This window comes from Diadema setosum, chromosome 13 (genome assembly GCF_964275005.1).
Source record: "Diadema setosum chromosome 13, eeDiaSeto1, whole genome shotgun sequence".
Lineage (NCBI taxonomy): Eukaryota > Metazoa > Echinodermata > Echinoidea > Diadematoida > Diadematidae > Diadema > Diadema setosum.
In genome coordinates this window covers 12,836,637-12,861,947 of record NC_092697.1, presented here as the reverse complement: position 1 = coordinate 12,861,947, position 25,311 = coordinate 12,836,637, and the positions used below count along the sequence as shown (strand labels likewise).

General features: G+C 39.6%; 1 protein-coding gene across 1 annotated transcript in view; it reads left to right on the top strand.

The window, feature by feature from the left end:
* Positions 1 to 25,311, top strand: part of LOC140237271 (uncharacterized) — a 42,356-nt gene that overhangs the window by 2,146 nt on the left and 14,899 nt on the right. The window contains exons 2-7 of the mRNA XM_072317215.1: positions 4,925 to 5,060; positions 10,557 to 10,723; positions 15,700 to 15,869; positions 19,826 to 19,970; positions 21,543 to 21,631; positions 24,672 to 24,831. Coding sequence (XP_072173316.1) covers positions 4,925 to 5,060; positions 10,557 to 10,723; positions 15,700 to 15,869; positions 19,826 to 19,970; positions 21,543 to 21,631; positions 24,672 to 24,831 — 867 coding nt within the window. The remainder of the gene's footprint in view (positions 1 to 4,924; positions 5,061 to 10,556; positions 10,724 to 15,699; positions 15,870 to 19,825; positions 19,971 to 21,542; positions 21,632 to 24,671; positions 24,832 to 25,311) is intronic.

Below are 25,311 nucleotides of genomic sequence, written 5' to 3'. Positions count from 1 at the left end.
CATGCCGTCAATCTCTCGTTTGAGACGAGTCCCCATACTGGTGTTACCCAAAGTGGGGTGCGTATATTTGTCGTTTGGGAGTTGGGAGTCAAAGTACTTGTCCATTGCAAATAAACTTTCTGCTCAGGCGTGACAAACCTGGAGGCCAAGCCAGGGTTTGATGACTCCAGCAGCTGTCGTATTACGTAAGAGCATGATAAGGATATCTGCCTGTAGCAGACCATTCAAAGTGAACTCAATTTTCTCTATCCTTTTTAAAGTTTTCAATTTTATATTCTATTGAGAAATTCTATGGTCATCCATTTTACATTTCGAATGAAAAAAATTGACCCGTAAATAACGAAAATACAGGAATAAGAAGGAGAGCATTGCCAGTTTGCCGGTGCTATTTGGCAGTGAGTTACAACGGGGAGGTGAGACTACTCCCTGGTTCTGACTGGATCGTTGAGAAAGCAGCTGTCGTATTACGTAAGAGCATGATAAGGATATCTGCCTGTGGCAGACCATTCAAAGTGAACTCAATTTTCTCTCTCCTTTCTAAAGTTTTCAATTTTATATTCTATTGAGAAATTCTATGGTCATCCATTTTACATTTCGAACGAAAAAAATTGACCCGTAAATAACGAAAATACAGGAATAAGAAGGAGAGCATTGCCAGTTTGCCGGTGCTGGCAATGTGCTATTTGGCAGTGAGTTACAACGGGGAGGTGAGACTACCTCCCTGGTTACAATCAGCCTGCTGACTGGATCGTTGAGAAAGCAGCTGTCGTATTACGTAAGAGCATGATAAGGATATCTGCCTGTGGCAGACCATTCAAAGTGAACTCAATTTTCTCTATCCTTTCTAAAGTTTTCAATTTTATATTCTATTGAGAAATTCTATGGTCATCCATTTTACATTTCGAACGAAAAAAATTGACCCGTAAATAACGAAAATACAGGAATAAGAAGGAGAGCATTGCCAGTTTGCCGGTGCTGACAATGATTTGGCAGTGAGTTACAACGGGGAGGTGAGACTACCTAACCTCCCTGGTTACAATCAGCCTGCTGACTGGATCATTGAGAAAGAGAGAGAGAGGGAGAGAGAGAGAGAGAGAGAGAGGGAGAGCGAGGGGGAGAGAGGGAGGGAGAGGGGGGAGAGATAGTTTGCAGGCACAAACCCTTGTTGGTCGTATAGGAGTCTGCATGCGCCAAGACTAATACACGCACCACTAAACTAAGAAGCTACAACACAGGGCCTATGGGACAGTGCCGAAGTGGTGCATATAGTAGTCTTGACGCAGACTCCTTTACGACCAACAAGGGTTTGTGCCTGCAAACTAGGGGAGAGATGGGGGAGGGAGAAGGGGAGAGCACAATAGTTCCGGTCACTACAGTACAGGCATGCTCTGTCTGCATACGCTGAATGTCTACACTCACACACACACACGTACACACACACACACACACGCACCATGGAGCTACATGGCCCATGCCAAAACCAAAACAATCTCCTCCTCTCGCGGTGCCCCCCCCCCCCCACCCTCCTGTGGCGCTGTGGTGATGACTGACGCTTAGATTAGGCCAGGGTCAAGAAACAGGTGTTTTTTTATCTTTGACTTTAAGTCATTGATTGCCAAGATATGCACTGGCATTATTTACTGGGGTGTAGCCTCTTCAAACGAGAGATTTGCGTCATGAGTTGAGAGTGAGACTCCCATAGGCCAATGCTATAATCTAGGAGTCAAAATGAGTGAGATCAATAGAAATGCATGCAAATGAAATAAAGTTTTAGAGTGAGAAAGGACCAAAATTGCGTGAGTCTCACGCTCAATGCGTGAGAGTTGGCAGCCCTGAGAGTCACAGTTCTCACATGCTGTCCATACTTTGTGTGTGTGTGTGTGTGGAAATCAAATCTGTTGAAAGCGAAGGGTATAGAGTGCTTATTTCACTGAGTTTCAGTAGTTATGTTCAAACGGTGATCCTTAACCTCAAGAATAGCTAATCTTGAGGATAAGTTCTATGGGGCACCAAGTGTCGCACGGTTGATTTCATAGCAAAATCACATGTTGTAGTCACACCTCTAAAATGGCAACATCTGTAAATATGTGTAGTTTGCTATGAACTTTCTGTTAGCTGATAGTTTGATAAGAATTGTCATGTTCCAAACCCTAATTTCCTGTTACACAAACAAACAAGAATGATCCCAAGAAATGCCAGTGTGGAATTAGGATCATTCTTAAATCAATTTTCTTGTCAAAATCCAACATGATACTGTGCTGTAGATCGTTCAAGTCGATCGTTTGCCATTTTGTGTGATTCCTTCTGTAGTAAAGTGTGTCGTAACACATGTAGGTGCCCCATGCCATGCTGAAGTGCCATATGCATGTTGTATAGAGAGAGTCTGGCCAACTCGGTTTTCAACTAATATGAGCTTTGAAGCCTGTGATTGGTCAATAGCTGGTCTTGTGACGTACATGTGGCGCCATGTCGTTACCAAACAGAGCCCATATGCAGTGCCCGTTGTTTTATGCTCCACTCAGCTTTCTTTGATTATGACATCTGAGTGCACACTAACCCTCTATTAAAAGCGCAGAGCTACCAAGTCTCACGCATTCTGAGTGAGACTCAAGCATCTAGGGGTCGTCTCACGATCTCACGCATGGCAACCATTTTTCTCACGCATCGGGCAAAGTCTGCAATTTGGGCCCATAATAAGGAGCATAGCTCAAAATATTAAAGTGATAGTTACAATTAAAGGTATATTTTCCTTTTGTCTTTCAAAATAAGTAACAATTTGTCACTTAAGTATGCGCCTGATCGCACCATTATGAGCTAAAAATTGAAAAAGCTCCCTATATACCGTGGGAGGCAACAGGGGGGAAAACTCCTCCCACCCCTCGGTCGCGCGCACATTTGCATGCCGAGATGCCGAGTCATGGAAATCTCACTCAATTTTTTGAACTTGGCATCCCTGAAAGCGTAATACGCTGAGTAACAGCATGGCGCCCATTATCGGCAGTCAGCTGGACTCTTTTTATATACTGCAAAGCCACACTGCAGTGCCATATACAGTATGTCCCCAAAAAAATTACAACGGGGCCCTCCGCAATGATATCTTTAAAGATAGTGAATCAATCTAAATACAAATTCAGGGTATGAAACTATAACTCATTGCCCACATCTTACAGAAAACCCCACTCGATTTGCTTCAGTGGTCAAAGAGAAATACGGAATTTTGTAGAGGATGTCGGGAATCTCTTCTGTCCAAGTTCCGTCTATTATTCACACACAAGATCATCGAAATACTAAACTCGGAAGAATTCGATTTATGACATGCTTTACAACAATCCACATTTCTCTGTGACCGCTTAACCAAATCGAATGGGGATTTCTGCAAAATAGAGCTAAAATGTTACATTTTAAGACCCTGAGGTAGCATTAAAAAAATGTAATCATATTGGGCATTATCAATGCGAAAATCTGATTGTAATTTTTGGGGGGACATACTGCAGTAAGTCGCCCCCAAAATTACAACCAGATTTTCGAATTGATGACACCTAATATGATCAACCTGTTTAAGTGCTACTTCAGGGTCTTAAAATATAACATCTTAGCTCTATTTTGCAGAAAACCCCATTCAATTTGGTTAAGATGTCACAGAGAAATGTGGATTGTTGTAAAGCATGTCATGAGTCTGATTCCTCCAATTTTAGCAATTCAGTGCTCTTGTGTGTGAATAATAGACAGAATTTGGACAGAAGAGATTCCCGACATCCTCTACAAAATTCCGGATTTCTCTTTGACCACTGAAGCAAATCAAATGGGGTTTTCTGTAAGATGTGGGCAATGAGTTATAGTTTCATACCCTGAATTTGTATTTAGATTGATTCACTATCTTTAAAGATATCATTGCGGAGGGCCCCGTTGTAATTTTTTTGGGGACATACTGTATAGAGAGTCTGGCCGACATACCAAATTGGACGCCATGTCGTTACCGTGCGTATTATGCCTTAGAGTGTCAGCTCGTACGCTCAGACGTAAAACTATGTGACCAAGCCGAATAAGGTGTAGTTTAACAATGAGCACTGCGTATGAGCGCATTTTGGAAACGACATGGCTTCACAAAGATTACGGAACCAGTTTTGACCAATCACAGGCTTCAAAACTAATGAGCCAAAAAGCAAGTTGGCCAGACTCTCTTTATATTCGGCATTATATTCCACATACTATGAAAGAATCTTGCTATAGGATTGGTTAAAAGCTGATCACGTGATAAAGCGTAGTTTTGCCCATCACATCACCTGAGAATAAAAGTTTATTACACTCTATGATGATAGTCATTTTGTTTCGCTGATCTCTTGGTCCACACAGTCCTAACGCATGATATAACTTACAATTTTGAGTACGCGCAAAATGAAAGTGCATTGCACTGTGGTCTATCATTTGACCTGGGTCAAGTAATAGATCACAGTGCAATGCACTTTTTTTTCAGTGCCACTCGCGGGGCGCGGAGCAAATTCGTTGTTTTGTCATCTACGCGCATCTAAAGTAAACTACGTAGCCTAAGCCCCAAGGATACCCTAAGACAGCTAAAACGGTTTCAGATGTGGAATAAAATGGGAATATCTAGGAACCTAGTATGTGGAATATAAAGCAAATAATCAACTTTTAGTTTCAGGCAATGAGACAAACTATCACTTCCTCAGCGATCTGAATGTGTATGCTATTTTTCCTCAGCTGTGCTTCGGAAAGATAGCTACATCCAGATCGCCTCGGAAGTGATAGTTTGTCCCATCACCTTCACCAACGTTGATTATTTGCTTACTAGGGCCACACTGTGATAGACGAGTGCCCTCTGGAGGGAGATCCAGATCCCTGGGTACACTGAATTCTCATTATGCTTGCATCTAGCCATCTCACTGTCATTTGTTTGCCTTTGCAGCTTCCTCCCTGAATATGACTTGTCACAGTGATAATTTCAAGAATGTCACATGTAATTGGACCGTGACGCCAAGGACCAACCCCCCAAGAGTGGCATCATGTGAAGTTATTGACCCACAAGATGAAATTTCAAACTGGTAAGCATGTGTTGGTTGTTATGTTATTGCATAAAAGTATAATTGTTACCTCCGGTTATGTTTTTGTTACCGTTAGTTTGTTTGTCCGTGTGCAAAATAACTCAAAAAGCTGGAAACAGATTTTGATGAAGCTTGTAGGAAAGGTTGAGAATGACGCGAGGAACAGATGATTAAATTTTGGTAGAGATCTGGAATTTTTATGGATTTTATGAAGGATTTTCAATATTTTGGCAGGTAGGGTCAAAGAACTTGGGAGTTCAAGCTGCACATTTTTTAGGTTTTCATACGCGCACTAAAGTGCATGCTCTAGTTTCTGCTAGGGCGAGGCGTGCCACGCAGCTGAGGGCTTATGACATAACAAAGGCTTCTATATTGGGAAATCAGGCGATTTTTTTCAGCATGTATAATGGGTAGAAATCACTGATCTCTATGGAAGAGCAAGATCATCGGTGTAAAGTAGCTGCTTGGCAGAGGTCTGCACTCTCAGAGTGCTTTTCTAGTTCATTCTGAAATGGTCAGGAAGTATTAAGCATTAAAGAATAGATAACAAGAAAGACTGAAGTTTGATATTCAAGGATTTATGTGGAAACAGTGACAGTTTCCCTTGATACTGTGAATTACCTGGTGGCTTTGTAAATCACACAGATTGACAATTTTTAAGTCCAATATTTCAAGTCCAGGTTGTGATGTTTTCAGCAGATTGCCAGTTTCATTATGATTGCCTGAAATAACCTAGAAATTCCCTCTCTTGTCTGTGGTAGAATTCTCCCTTTTTTTTCTAGTGTGGGATGTGATCTGTGGTCTTCCATCCCAGATTTTATAGCCATGTTAATACCTTTCATATACTAATCTGCGTGTCTGTGTTACTGTGGCAGGTACTTACTGTAAAAGTGGATATTTTTTGTGTGACTAATTTTTCGTGCTTGGCCGGGTGAGAAGCGTTTCGCATGTTCTTAATTCCGCGGAATCAAGACATCACGCACAGGAACATATGGCAAGCAAAAAATATTCGCATGCTTTTATTTTCGCACTAGTTTCTGGTTGCGTGAAACGTGCGAAAATTTCAACACCGCGAAAATTTCCACTTTAACAGTAAATTGCATATTTTGTATCTCACAGAGGCTATGTCCTTGAAGGACTCAGTATTGATGTCTTGCATTCATTACATATTATGTGACCGTGCACCACAAAACAAACAAAAAGTTGCACACACTGATTTTGTGTGAGGACTGAATGTAGGTGAAAAGGGTCAACCGAGCCAAGGTTGACTTTTTCATATTTTCCGAAAGAGCAAGTCTTCTTCTACATTATGATAAAATTTGGGATCATAAAACGGCAGGAAAGTGTGCTTTTTAGCCGTTTTTCTGGAACATTATTTGGCAGAATAGTGTGATTAAGTGTGTCTTTAGAGTCCCGTTTTCATTTCTTAAAAACCTTGTACACACTCTTCACTTTCAAGTCCTATAACTTTTGAAGGGATAACTCTACTGCTTTGAAAGTTGGCATTAATTAAGGACAGAATGTGTTAATAAGGCATGATCAATTTCAATGTGATCTGATAATCCTTTCATTGTTGTTGCTACTATGGTTTACATCCTGTTTTTTGTCCCATTTATTGCACAGCCAGCATGGCTTGGTAAAGATTAAGTGCTTGAATAGACACTGTACTTCAGAGCCTCTTTTCTCAGTTCACACTTTTCCTGAGTGTGTGCCTTCTTTCCAATATTTAGATAGGTTAGGAGAGTCAAATTTGTTTGAGTTATACATCATTTTAAAGCTAAAAGTCTGCTCTTTCAGAATATGCTCTTAAGTAAAATTTCATGTCTAGCGACTTTTTGTTTGATTTGTGGTGCAGGGTCACATACAATGTATGATGACATTGATTTCACCATATGTCATTTGTCCTATTCCATGCATTGAAGTTAGTGAAAAAAAAAAAAGAGACAAATTGGAGAAGCACTCTGAGAACGCAGACCTCCGCCAAGCAATTCATTTCCACCACTGATCTTGTTCTTCCATAGAGATAAGTGATTTTCACCCACACATGTTTATGCATGCTGAAAAATTGCCCAATTCTCGCTATGCCAATGACGTAAAAAGTACCCAGATGTGGCTTTTTCGTCAAGATTGAGTGCATTTCCGGGACTGGGGCACTTCCGGCGTGGGGCATATTTTGCACAGCGCTAGCGTGCGCGTATGTGTACCTTACCTATAGCGCTGCGCCTACCACGGATACTCTGTACAGTAGGCGGCTGTAGGCGGCCGAGCCACTATCCAGTGGTCAGGCCTGTCATATACTCGTATCGTACACTGTAGCTATAGCCCCCGCATTGCCCTAGGCCGGCCTTGCATTAGCATGCACCACCGCACGCATACAAGTTAAGCTAACACATATTACTGGTACATCGCACTGCTTGATCATGCTATCGATGTGCACATCACTGATCAGTCATCTCTGCATACGCTGAAGATATGCTGGAAAATATTCATCCACCTGGATATCATCATGGAATGCCCATCTTTTGTTATTTGTTCTCTGTCGAGTTGTCGCGAACACAATCAGGAACGAACCGTGATCTCGAACGTATCCTGTCTCAGAAGCAATTTCTTCCAAGCAAGTATACTACCTGGTACTACTTGTAAGTTGAGCGTGCACTGCGCTGTGAAGTCACCCGCAAACTTCGCCCACGTGGCCATCTCACGTCTCGCATGCCACTAAGGGACCTTTTTCTGTAGAATTTGTTCATTTATTGTCGTGCGAACAACACATGGCAGCTTCGCAGTAACAACCCATAGTCGTATTAACAGCAATTTCTTAAGAATGGAGAAATTTCAAATCATATTAAAGCTAAAATTGAAGTGGAGAATCCAGTCAGTACACGTAGAATACAGTCGGTTGTACATGTATGTGTAAATAGCATTAGTCATGTATCACGCGCGTACGAACGGAAGTGACTTTGCTACCGGATTATCCCATAATGCACCGTAAATGATGCTTAAATCAACATCTGGGTACTTTTTACGTCATTGGCGATAGCGAGAATTTCACAATATACAATGTAGAAGCTTTTTGTTACGTCATCAACTTCCAGCTGTGTGGTGCACTTCGCCCATCAGAAACTAGAGCACGCACTTTAGTGCGCATATGAAAACCTCAAAAATGCGCAGCTTGAACTCCCAAGTCAATTGACCCTACTCATCAAAATATTGAAAATCCTTCATAAAATCCACTAAAATTCCCGGATCACTACCAAAATTTCGTCATCTGTAGCTTGTGTTGTTCTCAACCTCTCCTGCAGGTTTCATCCAAATCTGTTCACAACTTTGTGAGTTATTTTGCACATGTACAGACAAACCAACACCAATGAAAACATAACCTCCTCCCTTGACGGAGGTAACAAAATAAAGCTTCAGATTTAGAAGTGATCGTGGTTGGAATTATACATGGCTGTGTGATATAGAAATGTTTGTGTTCATTCAAAACTTTTGACAAGTGGCGGGCAGATGTCATTCTGTACCAGTATTTTCACCTTCGAAATTTCTGAGACAAAGAACATCAATTGCCCATGTTTCGCTAAAAAAGTTTTGCAGCGCTTTAAACAGCGTTGATGTTATTATGTATTATATTTTGGATCAAAAACTTATCCTCTGGTGATTGGTTGAAAGAGCTTCATGCGATTATAGGTATTTTCAGCTATTTCAGAAAGTTGACACTCCATAAAGTACTATTTGCAAAATGACGTCACTTTTGTGAAAAAATTTTGCAAATAGTATATTATTTGCAAAATGATGTCACAAAGCAATTTTGAAATAGTGCGCATCACTCTGTGAAATGTAAATCAGTTTCTAACAAAACAATTGTGACACCACAAGCAATTTTGACATTGCGCATTGTTCGTACCGTCACTCTGAAAATGTATCAATTTCTATGCGCACTGCTTGTACCGTCACTTTTTCTAACAAAACGATTGTGACGTCATAAAAATAATTCTGACATTGCGCAAATTGCTTCGCACCATGCGTCGCGTCACGCTTGTCAAATGTAACATTTTTAGCAAACATCACAAAGCAGTTCTACATAGTGCACTGCTAGCTAACTGCATGCTTAATGGTCAATGTAGGATCCCTTCACAACATCGCATCCACCATACGACTTCTCGCTTTACATTTCCCCCATTTCTCTTTCTTTTGTTTGAATTTTTGATCCAAAATATAAAACAAAAGGATTCTCCGCCTAATTTTGAGTTTCTTGTTCAAACTATAGGCCTCGGTGCCTTCAAAAGAACTATTCACTCCGCGCTTGCGCCCCTCAGTTAACAGTTCTTTTGGAGTCACCTCTGCCCATAGTTTTAACAAGAAACTCTCAAGGCAAAGTATATTTGTATACTAATGTGACATCACAGGCATGAAACATTCATGACTGTGTTACTGTGCATTACAGCCATGTTACAGATCAAAGATCCACTGTAACTGAATTATGTAATGATCAACATACAATGTACCACAGTCATTCTGTCAACTGCTGAATACAAATCTAAAGCCAAAAGAAGTGGAGAAAAAAGAAATTGTCTTCAACATCATATTTTTTCTTATTTGTGTGAAGTAGACTGTATTATTACTGAAACTTACTGCTTTGCGATTTAACTATGTATACATGCAGTGACCTGTTTATCTATACTGTATGAATGTATGTATGTATACAGGTATTTATGACATTACATGTATAATATGTGACCCTGCACCTCAAAACAAACAAAAAGTCGCCAGACATGAATTTTAAGTTGAGACCATATTCTGAAAGAGCAGACTTTAAGCTTTAAAATGATGTATAACTCAAATCAAATGGACTCTCCTAACCTGTCTAAATATTGGAAAGAAAGCACAAACTCAGGAAAAATGTAAACTGAGAAAAGAGGCTCTGAAGTACAGTGTCTATTCAAGCGCTTAATCTTTACCAAACCGTGCTGGCTGTGCGATGAATGGGACAAAAAACAGGAAGTAAACCACCAGAGTAACAACAATGAAGGGATTATCAAATTAAACTGAAATTGAGCATGCCTCATTAACACAGTCTTTCCATGATTACTGCCAACTTTCAAAGCAGTAGTATTATCCTTTCAAAAGTTATTAGAGTTGAAAGTGAAGAGTGTGGACAAGGTTTTTCAGAAATGGAAAAGGGATTCTAAAGACACACCTAAATACACTATTCTACCAAAAATGTTCAAGATAAACTGCTAAAAAACACACTTTCCTGCCTGTTTTATGATCCAAAATTTTAGCAAAATGTAAAAGAAGACCCACTCTTGCAGAAAATATGAAAAAGTCAAGTTCAACTAGGTTGACCCATTTCTCTTATTTTCAGTCCACACGCAAAATCAGTGTGTGCGACTTTGTGTTCGTTTTGAGGTGCACGGTCACATATATACATTTATACTTTTGTATATACTGCATATGCACACACACACCCATCTTTTATTTTGTTTTTCTTGTTTTCAGTCAAAAGTCATATTCCGTCCGGTCTCAGCAGCCGTGTTCCAACTTCAGTGCTAGTAGCCGCGAGTATCATTTCACTGTTTCTTACACGGTCACTGTTGCCTCTCTATTTTTGGAAAGACCTAATGGAAATGAGACAGTATGCATTCTCTTTAATAGATTTAAGCATAGTAAGTTGATTTCAGCATTATTTTTTTCCTCTTTTTTTTTTTCGTTGATTCTGATTAAAACTTCGGTGTTGGTGTGATATCAGTCACCTGTTTTGATTGAAAGTACATCACTTAATAAATATTAAAGTCAACTCTCTTTGAGCAGTTAACTGATAGAGCATTAAAGGTCCTGTTTACCTTTTGGAGCAGTGATTTTAAAAAATGTTCAAGATATTACATTTGATACATATGTGTAGGTCTGTTGTATCACAAAACATCCTACCATGATAATTTTCACAATATAGCCCAAAATACAAGGAGATATCAGTATCTTCTCAATAAACCATAACTGTAGACAGTTTTAGTCTGGAAACATTTGTATCATTATGATAACTACTGTTCACATTCTGGGTATTTAACAATTACTTACATTGTAACATCAATTATATGGATTCAAATTTTTTACAGTGGCTGTTTCTATTCCTAACTCACATATTAGAACTATCTTAAAGCACTAATGCTGGGTTTTTGTTTCATCTGCAAATGGTAAATTATGCCTTTAATAGGTTCACCCATCTTGCAATCAGGTAATCAGATACCAGACTTGGGACTGCTTCATAGGTGGCATAGTGATGCTGTTTATGTGTGTCAGATCAAAGCAGAAACTTTTAAGGAAATAAAACCCATTGTGTTGATTTAGTATCAAGGTTGAGAACATCTCAATGAATCCCATGCAGAATCTTGACAGCTCTTATAATGAAGCTGGGAACAAGTTGTGGACACTTTTCTTTCTTCTTTTTTTCATTGTACTTGTGAACAAGGTACACATGATCTCTTTTGTAACCAAGATAAAATGTGCAAAAATTTATTCTTTTAAACCTGTATAGAGTGGGTTGATGAAAATAAGTGAATTAAAAGGAAATGAAGGTGCTTTTACTGTATATCATGTTTTCTGATAAGAAGGTTGAGAGCATTTGTGTCTTGACTGTGGTCATCAGTCATTGGGATTAGCTTATTCATAGAGAGGTTTTGCAATTATTGTTATCTGCAAAAATTGCAGTCTAATACCATGATACAGGGTTCTCGCCAGGAATTTCTTCAGGCTTGTCGGCATTTATGCGCACTGTTCTGGGGGTGGGTACGGGAGGGGGGGGGTTCCCCCTCCCGCGCGAAGCGCGGAAGCCTTCGCTAATGCCCAATACAACACAGATAAATCGCCGCTAAAATGCCACTAACTGCGACATTTTCACGGAGATGTAATGAACGTTGTGAGGGGCATATTCTCACAGAAACAATGCAGAAACTCCATACCTTTTGTTAGCGGCAGTTCCTAAATAATAAATGAAAGAGAAGTAGGTGCCGATGGTGAAGGTTCCGATTTCTTTTAGGCCTTTCCTGTTTCACCGTTGCAATAATTAGCCGTCTCTGCATCGCAACAACGCGCGCCGTGTTGCTTTCTCGCCGTCTGCTCGACCACGTGGTAGGCTTACTGCATGCAGATGCGCGAGAAGCGATCGAGAACTTAGTTTCGGGACATCGTTGCACTTTCCTTTCTGGGTATACTGCGGTAGTTTGGCCGTGACATCAAAGAGATATCATACAAAAATGTAATGATGGTCATTATTCCGAAGGTTTGTTTAATCATAAAATGAAACTATTCGTTACTGAGTACTTCAAAGGTTTGTAATCGAAAACAACAACACCACCAAAGGTCGGTACTACAGATGAATGTTCAAAATAAAACTGATTTCGTTCGAAGATTAACAAGCATTTTTTCTTTATTATTTTCCGATCAACGAACCTTCAGAAAGGAATTTATCATCTATCATCGTTACTGTTTCGGAATAACAAACCTTGAGAATACGAAAACACCGTTTTGGAGCCGTTGTATTGCGAAATTATACTGGCAGAACATTCGAAATAACAAAATTGATTTCGTATATAATCGAATATTTTCTCCATTATCATTTTTCTATTAACGATCATTCAAAATTAAGAATGTAGAGTATTATTTTGCCATTATTCTTTCGGAGTAACGAACCCTCAGGGTAAGAAAACTGTAACCGTTTTCATTTCTTCTTTATCGATTTCCGATTAACGATCGTTCAGAATAAAGAATCTTAAGTATTTTATCGTTATTCTTTCGCAGTAACGAACCTTCAGAGTAAAAGAAAACTGTAACCGTTTTGGGGCCGTCGTTTTGTTCTGGAATTTCACTGACATAAACGTTCGAAATAACAAAACTGATTTCGTTGTGAAATGAACGGACATTTTTTTAAAATCATATTTGGATTAACGAACCTTCAGAATAAGGAATCTAGCATTATTTTATCATTAATCTGTCGGAGTAACGAACCCTCAGAGTAAGAAAACTGCAACTGTTTTTGGGCAGTAATTGTTTTATTCCAAATTTCACTGCGGGATGGCAAAACGTTCGAAATGACGCACTGATTTCGTTTTGAAATTTACGGACATCTTTCTTTATTCAATCTTCGGTTAACGAACCTTCAGAATAAAGAATCTGCAATTTATTATTTTTATCATTACTACTTCTGTCGGAATAACAGACCCTTAGAGTAAGAAAACACGCTGTTTTGTGCCGTCGTTTTATTCCGAAATTTCACGGCAGAACGTTCGAAATAACAAAACTCATTTCGTTGTGAAATGAACGGACATTTTTTCTCAATCATTTTTTAATTAACGAACCTTCAGAATAAGGAATCTAGCATTATTTTATCATCAATCTGTCAGAGTAACGAACCCTCAGAGTAAGAAAACTGCAACTGTTTTTGGGCAGTCGTTTTATTCCAAAATTTCACTGGCAAAACGTTCGAAATGACGCACTGATTTCGTTTTGAAATTTACAGACATATTTCTTTATTTGATTTTCGGTTAACGAACCTTCAGAATAAAGAATCTACAATTTATTATTTTATCATTACTATTTCTGTCGGAATAACAGACCCTTAGAGAACGAAAACACGCTGTTTTGTGCCGTCGTTTTATTCCGAAATTTCACTGGCAGAACGTTCGAAATAAAAAACTGATTTCGTTGTGAAATGAACGGACATTTTTTCTTAAGATTCTGAAGATTAACGAACCTTCAGAATAAAGAATCTATATAGCATCATTTTATCATCAATCTGTCGGAGTAACGAAAAAAAAGAACCTTGGTGGTGATAACTGATGCTGGTGTAGAGAAAAACAAAGACAGCTCGCTCAAAAGATGCTTCCTTCTTTCAGTTTATTTTCTCCCCAGTCATTCCTATCGTTCTCCCATGAACCCCTGCCATGCACGGACGATGAACAAAACAAAATGTTACCGATGCTGCAGTGAAAAAAAAAAAGAAACAAATCCTCGACGCAAATTATCTACACTTTTCAAGTTTAACAAATTGATGTTCGTAATGAAGAATAAAAAAAAAAAAACACGACCACAAGCAGTGGGGGAACTTGATATCATGGCTTGTGGAAATTTCCACGAAATTTCCACGAAAGCCACGTGTCAGATAGAAGAATGCCGCGCGTACTGCCACCTTGCTTCAGTGGTCGTAAACAGCGTGTACATAGCATGTAAACCAACTGGGAACATTGATGAATGATCATCATTATTTTCTGCCCATGAAGGCCCCTAACCCACCTGTTAACAAACCAAGCCAGAAGCACGTGGAGCATTACGTACGTTGAACTTGAAAGACCATCATGACAGAATTACTATAAATTTCGGCCCGGAAAAGGAAAATGGAATATTCACGAATGACGTTTACAAATCCATGGAAATTGAAAAGAATAAAATGGAACGCATGGCTTTTTAGATTAAAAAACAAAAACAAAAACAAAAACAAAAAAAACCCACTAAAACTACCAAAGCCAAAATAACAATTTGCATTCGCTTACTCCATCATAAGTTCTTTTTTCTTTTCTTTTTTTTTTAAACGAAAGATGGAGTTAATTTTCTCTCTGCGGCAATGCTTCGAACGCATCTAATTTTGCGTCATTGCCGATGGCCAGCTTCCTAAAGAATTGATACGAATCCTTTCAAATATACGAAACAAAGTCTAAAAATCCTGGATCCTGGCGGTGAATTCCGGTGGTATAAATCCTGCTCACTATCAAAATTTAATCATCTGTTCCTTGCGCCATTTTACCAACCAAGTTCTTGAAAATTTCATCGTAATCTGTTCCCAAATTTTGACTTATTTTGCGAATAGAGAGACAGACAGGCAGACAAACTAACAAACAAACCAAAGCAGCGAAAAAAAAAATACAACCTTTGGCGGAGGGGGGCATGCATTTCATATCGTTTGTTTTTGCGTAACCCGACAACAAGCGTGACAACAAGCGAGCACGTGTCAGCCTTCCTCAGCCTCCTTCGGCCTCCGACCCTCTCTTTCCGTCCTCTCTCTCCCTCTCACAATACACTGTACCGTTGTACATGCAGGCGGCTGTCTGGCCGGCTGCAGTGCATGTGTGTGTGGATCCCAAATCAGAGCGCATGTGAGTGAGCAAGTGTGTGATGTGGTGTGTATCAGCTAGCACGTCGCTCTGTTCAGCCGCGTTGTTGTGATCGGTGCGGTGATTGCGTGTATAACTTTTTTTTGCGCTTGTATTTGTAAACTGCTGCTCCTTTCAACATCTAGCTTCTTTTCTAGCCAGATAATAAAGACTAAAAAAGGCGAGAAATTGGTCCGAACTTAGCTCGTCAAGCAAGTCACCCTTGTCGGCAAGTTCACGCGTGGTGTTACCCTTGTCGGCAAGTTTTACCCTTGTCGGCAATTGTTTCTTCAAACCGCACGCTTGTCGGCACCGACAAGGGTGATATACGCTGGCGAGATCCCTGTGATAGCAGCCAGGCCACACATTAAAGCCAGCACCTAAATTTATTGCAATCATTACAACCTAGAAAAATGTTAAAGCTGATCCCATATGAATTAGACCCGTGGTCATCTAGTGTAAACTTTCCACCATTATTCTTTTTATGTGATCTCTCACCACAGCTGACCCACTTCCTCCATATTTCAACGTCAGTATTCTGCCTTCTAGGGGGAGGTCAAAACTGACTGTAGACTGGAGTTATCCTCGGCGGATTAAAACTAAATATTTGACATTACCACTTGTGGAAATCACAAATGACTACCGGTATGACAATTCAACGGAGCCAGTGCCGGTATGCAATTTTATCGTGTAATTATTAATAATTTTTTTTTTGTGTGTGAATGATACATGTACATACACTGAGATTCTGTTTGCACACCAGTCTAATCTGTCTTCATTCTATTCCTTGTTATTCTTCTTGTTGAAATCCTGTTCATGCATCATGCAGAAAACGCATGACTGTGAGTGAAAAAAAAAAAAGTCCGTATTGAATAATTCAGATTTATTGATGCAACTTCAGCAATTGATGCAACAAAGAGTGTCCAGTGGCAGAAAAAACATAAACTTACAGAACAAAAACTGAAAAACCCTGAAGACTGAGGCAGAAGGTAGAAAAACATGGTAATGAAAGATGAGAGTGCATCATCGATGTTCAACTCTTGTAGCATTACAGAACATTTAGGAGATTAATCTTTAAACAAAAAAGTAACCACGTGGGATACCCATACTCAATGATGTGGGCACAAATGTGCCTTCAACATCAAAGTTGAGACTTAATTTGGCAGTGAAAAATTATCTTGTAATGATACTTTTGCCTGCAGAGGGTCTACACACTTCATTAAATGGTAGCTTAGTGCAGGAACAAAGTTCTCCCTCTAGGCAACATTGCTGGGGCATATTGAATAGCTTTACTCTTGCAATCCAAATTTTCTGTAAATTTGAATCTTAAGGAAAGGAGTGAAGACTCACCCCATCCTTTGCCGTGTTACTACACCCTGCAACAATGCATCATCCAGGCATAGTTCACAAGGTGCAGCTAAGATCTCTTAAAACAATATTTTTCTTGCAATCAAACATTTGACAACCCAACGTCTTGCGAGCAATCAACACACAACAACAGCGGGGTATGCGTACAGTTACAGCCTGGTGTATGGAGTATGGATGCCTCGAACATTGACTATAAAATGTGGTCAACTTTTGTCTGCTTCAAAAGCTTCGTTCTTGAATTAACATATTCGGTCACATGACTCATGTCTGTCAAAAGTTTACTTTTTAAGGGGCAGGGCTTAGGAACTTCGAATGTGCAATATCACGGTGGCAAAAGTGGTTTCTCTCTCACACAGGTGCTTTCTACAAACAATGGGTGAAAGAATATCAAAGACTAAATGCATCTTTGCCCTCTCAGAGCTCAAATTTGTGAATTTCGGGGACCCTTTAAAACCCTATGACAAATTTTGCTGAAAAGATTCATCTGATTGGAAAATCAACCGGTTGAAAGTTTGTTTTATCAAAGTCAGTGGAAATTACCTTTGCTTGATAAGACTTTAGCCTGCTGGATCTGCAGGCTTCTTCAGATCGAGCGCTGTGAGAAAGACTTCCCAGTAGCCGACGTAGCTGGCTTAGGAAGATACACACGGGACAGTACCTGAACTTCCAGTCACACCATCCACTCCACCAAAAATTAGGGGTTATCCGCACACTCATGGACAGAGCACACTGCGTCGTCACTGAGGAGGCAGACCTGAAGGCAGAGGAAGAATACATCCAATCCTCTCTCAGGAAATGTGGATACCCTGGCTGGTCCTTCAAGAAAACCAAAAGAAAAAAAGGGGGGGGGGGGATCAGACCAAGAAGAACTCACAGACCAAACCAACCAGTCAGAGGAGGAAGTTGGTAACCATCCCATATGTAAAGGGTACCTCTGAAGCCTTCCAAAAGATTTGCCAGAAATACCACATCTCCACAGCATTCAGGCCACACAAAAAACTCAGAAACTTCTTGGTACACCCAAAAGACAAAAGATCCATTGATGACCAAGCGGGGGTAGTTTACCAGATTCCATGCGGGAACTACAAAAGAAGATACATTGGAGAAACAGCCAGGAAATTTGGTACCAGAAAAAATGAACACAAACAAGAGGTGGACACAGTTAGTGCATCCTACTTCACAAGAGGAAAAAGAAAGGAATCCACCTCCCACATGCACAAGTCGGCCACCAGCGACCATATGGCCAGTGAAAATCATCACATCAACTGGAAGAAGTGTTCCATCCTAGCCAAAGACTCTGGGAAAACCTCACACTGGATAAGGGAAGTTATTCACATTTGCAAACAACAAGGGAAAACCTTCAACCGAGACCTGGGGCAATACTCACTTTCCTCAATATATGATCCCATTCCCTCAGATCAGCATGTGCCAGCTACGTCGGCTAGTGGGAAGTCTTTCTCACAGTGCTCGATCTGAAGAAGCTTGCAGATCCAGCAGGCGAAAGTCTTATCAAGCAAAGGTAATTTCCACTGATTGTGATAAAACCTATGACAAATTTTTTACCAAACTTGCAGGTAGCATCCCTAGGGCAATAGGATTTCAATTTGTTCAAATGGCACCATGCCCCCCCAAAAAAAAGAAAAAAAAGAAAAAAAGAAAACTGTAAATATCTTCTTCTCTAGCACGAGAAATAATAGAGCTGAGTTGATACTATGATACTATTGATGACTGTAGTTTCAAGTTGATGGCAGTTCCAGGGGTACCCCACTTGGAGGAGGGAGGGTCCAAATTGGGTGTAAATTGTTCTTCTTGAAAACCTTATGGTAAATTTACACCAAACTTGACAGTTGTCATTCCTTGGGGGTTGGGATCTCCATTTTTCAAATGGGCACCATGCCACACCTGAGGGGCCCTCACCCCCTCCAAATTAAGGAATTGTAGAATATCCTCTTCACTAGAACCAGAAGTGCTGCCAAGTCCCCCCCCCCCCCCCCCCCCCCCAGCAAGGGGAGGGGGATCCAAATTGGGGCCTAAATTGTTCTTGAAAACCCCACGATGAGTTTTCACCAAACTTGGCAGTTACACTTGTATCATACCTAGAACCAGGAGTGATAGACCTAAGTTAATATTAGGTTTCGTATTTCATGGCTGTAGTTTCTAGTTTACTGACATTTTCATCTTTAAAACCCCATGACAGATTTTCACCAAACTTGGGGTGGTATTCTGAAATCCTTCCTAGGAAGAAATTTCTTCCTAAGTCAGGATTTTTTCCTAAGTGGTATTCTGAAAATCTTCCTAAGTTTCTTCCTAAGTATACTTAGTAAGAAACTTAGGAAGGGGGCGGGAATATGCAAATTTCTGACTTAGGAAGAAGTTGGTATTCTAGAATGCACTTAGGAAAGAATTTTAGGAAAATATTTAGGAAAGCCCCACCCCTGTCCTAAGTACGTTGTTAAGAATAGCAAACTGCAAGCATCGTGATAGGCGCGCTTGTCAGTCATTGCGTGCACATATACTTTGATGCGCGAAATGAGCGTGAGAAAGGGGACATGCCACGCACTCGTGTATTTGACCCTACGTCATAGTAATATGCGATTGTCGTTGGTTAGTTCCTTATGATACGGCATTTCGTATTGGCTTAGGAAAGGACGTGGGCGGGGATAAGGATGGCCTAATTTGCATTAAGAAGTGCCTAGGAAGAAATTTCAGAATACCAATTTTGTCTTTCCTAGGCACTTCCTAAGTTTCTGACTTAGGAAGAAACTTAGGAAGAAACTTAGGAAGATTTTCAGAATACCACCCTTGATCCCTAGGGGATAGGATCTCAATTTGTTCAAAGGGGCAGCATGCTGCCCAGGGTGTCCCCAGGGGGACCCAACCAACCCCCCCCCCCAAAAAAAAAAAACAAAAAAAAAATGAATCTTCAGAAATCTTCTCTACAACCAGAAGTGATAGGTGATAGAGCTATGTTAATACCAGATACTGTAGCTCAAGAGTCTGTAAGAATGCGTGGAAGGTAAATTTGTGATACTCGGGTGAACGCAAGACCCCGGGTCTCTTGTTTGGATTATGACCATAGCCTTTGCGGGTGAAAGTCTCATCAGAAGGTAATTTTTCACTGTCTGAAATTCCAATCAGGTAAATGTAATCACATGACTCTTGAGTCTTGCTGAGCTTGTGTAGGAGAATATCAGTAAAGAATGGTTTCATGCATTCCATTCCCCTTATTTTGTTTTGTTTTGTTTTGTTTTGTTTTTCAAGGATATTGATAGGTCACAGTATACTCTGACGGTACCGGTAGGCTTCAGTAACGTGAGATACTGTGTAAAACTGAAGTCTACTTCTAGGTCACACAAAGTCCTGGGACCTTGGTCTAAGCAAATCTGCACATACACGCCTCCACAAAGTAAGCTACATTTAGAGTGCAGTTCCATACTGTGCTCACAATAATATTATTTGAATAAACTGTTTCATTGAGATAAATTGTCATCTTTAACAGCGCATTAAAAACGTGTGTTTTTGACTGCTCAATTTTTACCGTTCAATATGAGAGCATATTGAACAAAATGCATATGTCATTGTATTAATTCCCCATAGGCTACCATTACTGGCCGTTCAATGATACACCATATTTTATCTTGCCTGTTGCATGAGCGCTTGCTGAGTGCACAAACGCTTGTTACTGGTGCGCAAAATCTTGTTATTAGTAGTTGCTTCATACGTGGTTCGTTGCATGTGTAGGTAGGAGCTACTCCTTTTTCAGTGCTGAGTCAACTTCAGAGATGAGTAGAAATATGGTACTTTTGTGCAGTTTATGCTTTCTCTACATAATGATTATAGATGATAATAAATATATTGGATGACATTAATTCATGGAATACCAGGGAGTATTGCACTCATTAGGACCAATATTTCACTCATCTTCGATTTGTGGAATATTTATATTATATTGTATGGCTATGAATGGGATACCAGGGAATATTGCTCAAGTTAGGGCCATTATTGCACAAATAGAAAATGAGTGCAATATTGGCCTTAACAAGTGTAATATTCCCTGGTATTCCATGAATTAATGCCATCCAATATCATTGATATCATCTGGAATTATTATGCGGAGAAAGCATTTACTGCACAAAGGTACCATACTTTAACTCGTCTTTGAAGTTGACTCAGCACAAAAAAAAAGGAGTAGCCCCTACACAACTAAATGCTTATGATCTAGCAAGATGTTTGTGCGCTTGTGAATTGTAACAAGATTTTGTGCACTAGTAGCAAGCATTCACACGTTCACCAAGCACTCGCACAAGAGACGAGACAAAATACGGTGTATTATTGAACGACCAACAATGGCAGCCTATGGGGAATTAATACATTGGCCAATGCATTTCATTCAATATGCTATTGAACAGTAAAAACTGAGCGGAAAATAATAAACGTTTCTGGAATCTGATTCTAAAACTTCCTATATACATGGTAATCCCTGGCATCCCATTCATAGCCATCCAATATGATATAAATGCAATAACTTGGTCTATCTCCAGTATGGAAATGCAGTAAATTTCAGGGTTACCTATTCAATGAAAACGAGATAAAATTTTCTGCATCAAGATTCTCAGGGCTATTTGGATTAAAGTAAGACAGAACAAAAACAAACAAACAGACAAGCAAAATGATAAAATGTTGGGATAACTGATTTCTGTTTTATACTTTGAAAGCGATGCATCAGTTTCTTAAGTACATGTATGTCATCAATTACATAATGTAATTTCGCATCAGACTGCATGGAAGAATACAAAATGTTTGATATATCCCATGAAATTCTTATTTTCTACAGTATTTGTGGCTGAAAGTTTAACAGATCCGTGGCTTGTCCCAAATTTGCTGAAATGAGCAATTCATATACAAAGTTGACAACTTGGGTACCTCATCTGAATTTGGATTTGAAATAGGTTTGTATGTGCTATTCTTTGTTTTACAGAGCCAAATGTTGATATTACTGATGTTTCCCACAGCAATGAGATGAACGCTGACCAAAGTTTGGGCAGGAACGTCACTGTATATTGGAATGTAAGTAATGAAGTGGGCTCTACTTCAGTTTCAGATTCCTTTTCATATTAAAGAAGAATGAATTTAAACTAAAAAATTAATGAATAGTATCTTTGTCGCCATGACAACATTACTTTTTGTTTCTTATTGATATATGAAGCACCCTTTCACACAGATGTGCATCAGTTTTTGTCGAGCCCACCGGAGGTGCAGGGAGACTATTGGGATCACCTGTGGCATCTGTCCATCTGTCGCCCGTCTATCCGTCCGTCCGTTCATCCGTCCATCCATCCGTCTGTCCGTAAAGCTACAAAAACTAGAATAACTCTCTACAGAGGACTTCAATTTCAATCAAACTTGGAGGGAAGAGTGGTCATGCAAAGTTACACATTTTACCAAATATGAAGTACACCTCAAGGTCAAAGGTCACAGGCAGGGGTCAAATTTAAGGGCCCAGTGTTAAGTTTTTACGGCGCATTTCGATTATGGCTCATAGTCATAACTTTTGAGCTCAAGTCATAACTTTTGAGCCCTATGTCCGTTTGTGACCACACTTGGATGGTAGATGTCCCTTGGGGAGTTGAAATTCATCACAAGGTCAAAGGTCACAGACAGGGGTCAACAAACTTTTAGTGCCCAATGTTAAGTTTTTCGGCGCGTTTCGATTATAGCACATAACTTTTGATCCCTGTGTCTGTTTGTGACCAAACATGGCTGGTAAATGTCCCTTGGGGAGTTGAAGGTCACCACTAGGTCAAATTTCATAGGCGGGGTCGATGAACTTCCTGTAGTTAGAAAATATTAATTTCTACTTCACGAATGGTCGAGACACATTTTGGCAATTGCCTTGTTCACATTTGAAATATTTTGATCTTTGGGTACATTATATGTGTAAAAGATTAAAAAACATGTGTGAGTGAACCAGACCCAACCTCAGTGAGTAATGAGCATGTGGAGAGAAGTGACTGAACCGTGCCTTTACAACCCATACTTTGTTTACCCTTAGCACATCCCCTGGAGTGTGCCCTTCACCAAATGCCACAGATATCCAGAAACTTTAAATTGCCAGTAAATAGACATTATTTAATCCTTTAATCCCTTTTGTTTTGTGTCACTACGGCCCTAGTGTTGGACTGAGGCATACCGTTACACCCAAATGGGCTGGCTAAATTACAATTGGGTCAAATTTGCAGGAATTACTTGTAACTGCATGGCATTAAAAAAGAAAGAAATATGACAAATTGTGGCTAAAAGTATGGTAGTTTACAGTGCTGCAAAAGATGACTGAACACAACCATGCCATTGTATGCCATGTTGTGTTTTCATCTTATCTGCACAGTATCATTATTTGGCTATATTTGTTTAAAAAAAAAAAAAAAAATCACACTCAGCAAGTAATGTGATGTGTAATGAAATGTTGAACCTGGCCAAATACGCGTAAAACTGGTTTCAGCTAAGCATGACTATGTTAAGAGTACGATCCAGTTTAAATGTGAAATTCTTTATTTACACACAGAAAACAATGGTAGAATCTTCAATCAGGACAAGTAATTCAGGAATACAGCTCATTGCTGAATCAAGTCTTTCTTTTTCACACTCGAAAAGATTGTCGTTCAAATTCATAAAATTCTAAAACACTGATCAATTTATTGCCTATTTACATCAATGAAAGGCAATTTGTCAATCAGGTGCAAGATTGTTGTTGTGTACAAGAAGGTTACGTTGCTGATGTTTTGTGACTGAGTAAAGTAGCTAGGAGGATGAGCAATATAACATCTGAATGCATAGGGTACATACACCCTGGTTAGTTCTGTCTGATGCAGGGCAATGATCTTTGACGACAACCTTGACCACCTCATCCCTGATGACAACCTTGACCACCTCATCCCTGACGATGAGTGGACACAATGCAAATGTAGTGAAGCTCTACAGTATGTCCAAAAAAATTACAATAAGATTTTTGCATTGAAAACACCCAATATGATTAAACCGTCTAAATGCCACTTCAAGGTCTCAAAATATAACATCTTTGATAGCTCTATTTTGCAGAAAACCCCATTCAATTTGGTTAAGCAGTCACAGAGAAATGTGCAATCTTGTAAAGCATGTCATGAGTCTGATTCTTCCAAGTTTAGCACTTGGATGCTCTTGGAACTGCATATTAAAGTGTAAACACAATAGACAGAACTTGGAGGGAAGGGATTCCTGACATGCTCTACAAAAATCCTCATTTCTCTGTTACCACTGAAGCAAATTGAATGGGATTTTCTATAAAATATGGGCAATGAGTTATAGTTTCATACCCTGAAATTGTGTTTGGATTGATTCACTATTTTTATAGGTATTGTTGTGGAGGGTACCGCTGTAATTTTTTTTGGGACGTAGTACATTGCACTCTTTAGTATACAAATAGTGAATGGTCACGAGTGTGATGGTACTTGTAAGATTTCGCACGAGGTGAAAGATAGAGGTGCTCTTGTCAAAGAGGCGGTAGTGGGTCTCATCTTTCACCAAGTGCGAAATCTGGTTCCATTTCACGAGTAAAGACCATACACTATTTGTTTTATACAACACCTCGAACACCAACAGATGTGGCAACCATTTTCCATGAAAGACGTATGCGTAGCTGAACAGTCACGGTCACCATATGTACGTATGCAAAGCCGATCGGTTGAAGTTGTTTACAAAAATGAGTGACAAAAGTATGCGCTTGTAAGCACGCTTGTAATTGTTGAGTGTGTGCGGCAAATGTATGTTTATTGTGACATCAGAACAAAAACTTCCGAGTCAATCGTGAGTTTAACATGGCAGTCAATGGAAATGGATGACGTCAGCAGTGCGCTGTCCATTTTTGCTCTAACAAAATTGTACGGTTGACAGCCACAGCGTGCAATTGAACTTTTGACTGAATGTCACGTGATGAGCAATCGACCAATCGCACAGCTACATTCTTTGAAGGTGTTGTATAAAACGTATAATCCGTCAGTCCCAAAGTTTTCAGGCAGCCAAACTTGTATAATCACCATCTCAGATTGATGATCATGCATCTTTTTTCCCCAAGGTGGAAATGCTAACTGCTGGACCATATCAAGGACTGCTGGGCTTCGAAGTGAAGACAAAACAGCTTTCCTCAGGAGCAGAACGAGCCCAAAACCTTACCCTAGCAGAGGAATACAAACATAATCTGGTTGATAATGGCAACTTTAGCCTTGAAATACCAGGTGAGCGAGCAAAGTATGTACACTATGTATGCAGAGTATATTAAAGGGATGGTACAGTATTGGTGGAGATGAGAATTGGGCTTTTAACTTTTTGCGAGATACCAAGAAAACACTTATGAAATAGTACAGAGCATGCCATTTTCGGAGGAGTTCAAAGTTTATTTGATGAAAATCGGGTTTGAAATAACTGAAACATCCAAAAACAAAGTAAAACAAAGCGATCGTAATAAAGTGTGGGTCCCACACTTTTTAGAATCACTCTGTTTTGGATATCTCAGCCATTTCAAAACCAATTTTCATCAAATAAACATTGAATTCCTCATGGAATTATATGCTCTTTCATATTTCATAAGAGATTTCTCATTATCTCACCAAAAAATGTTAGAAACCTGAAATTAGGTCTTAACCAAAACTATAAGATCCCTTTAAGCGAATTATGTGAAAAGCCCTTTTTCCTGTCTTTGTCAGCTTTTCTTGCCT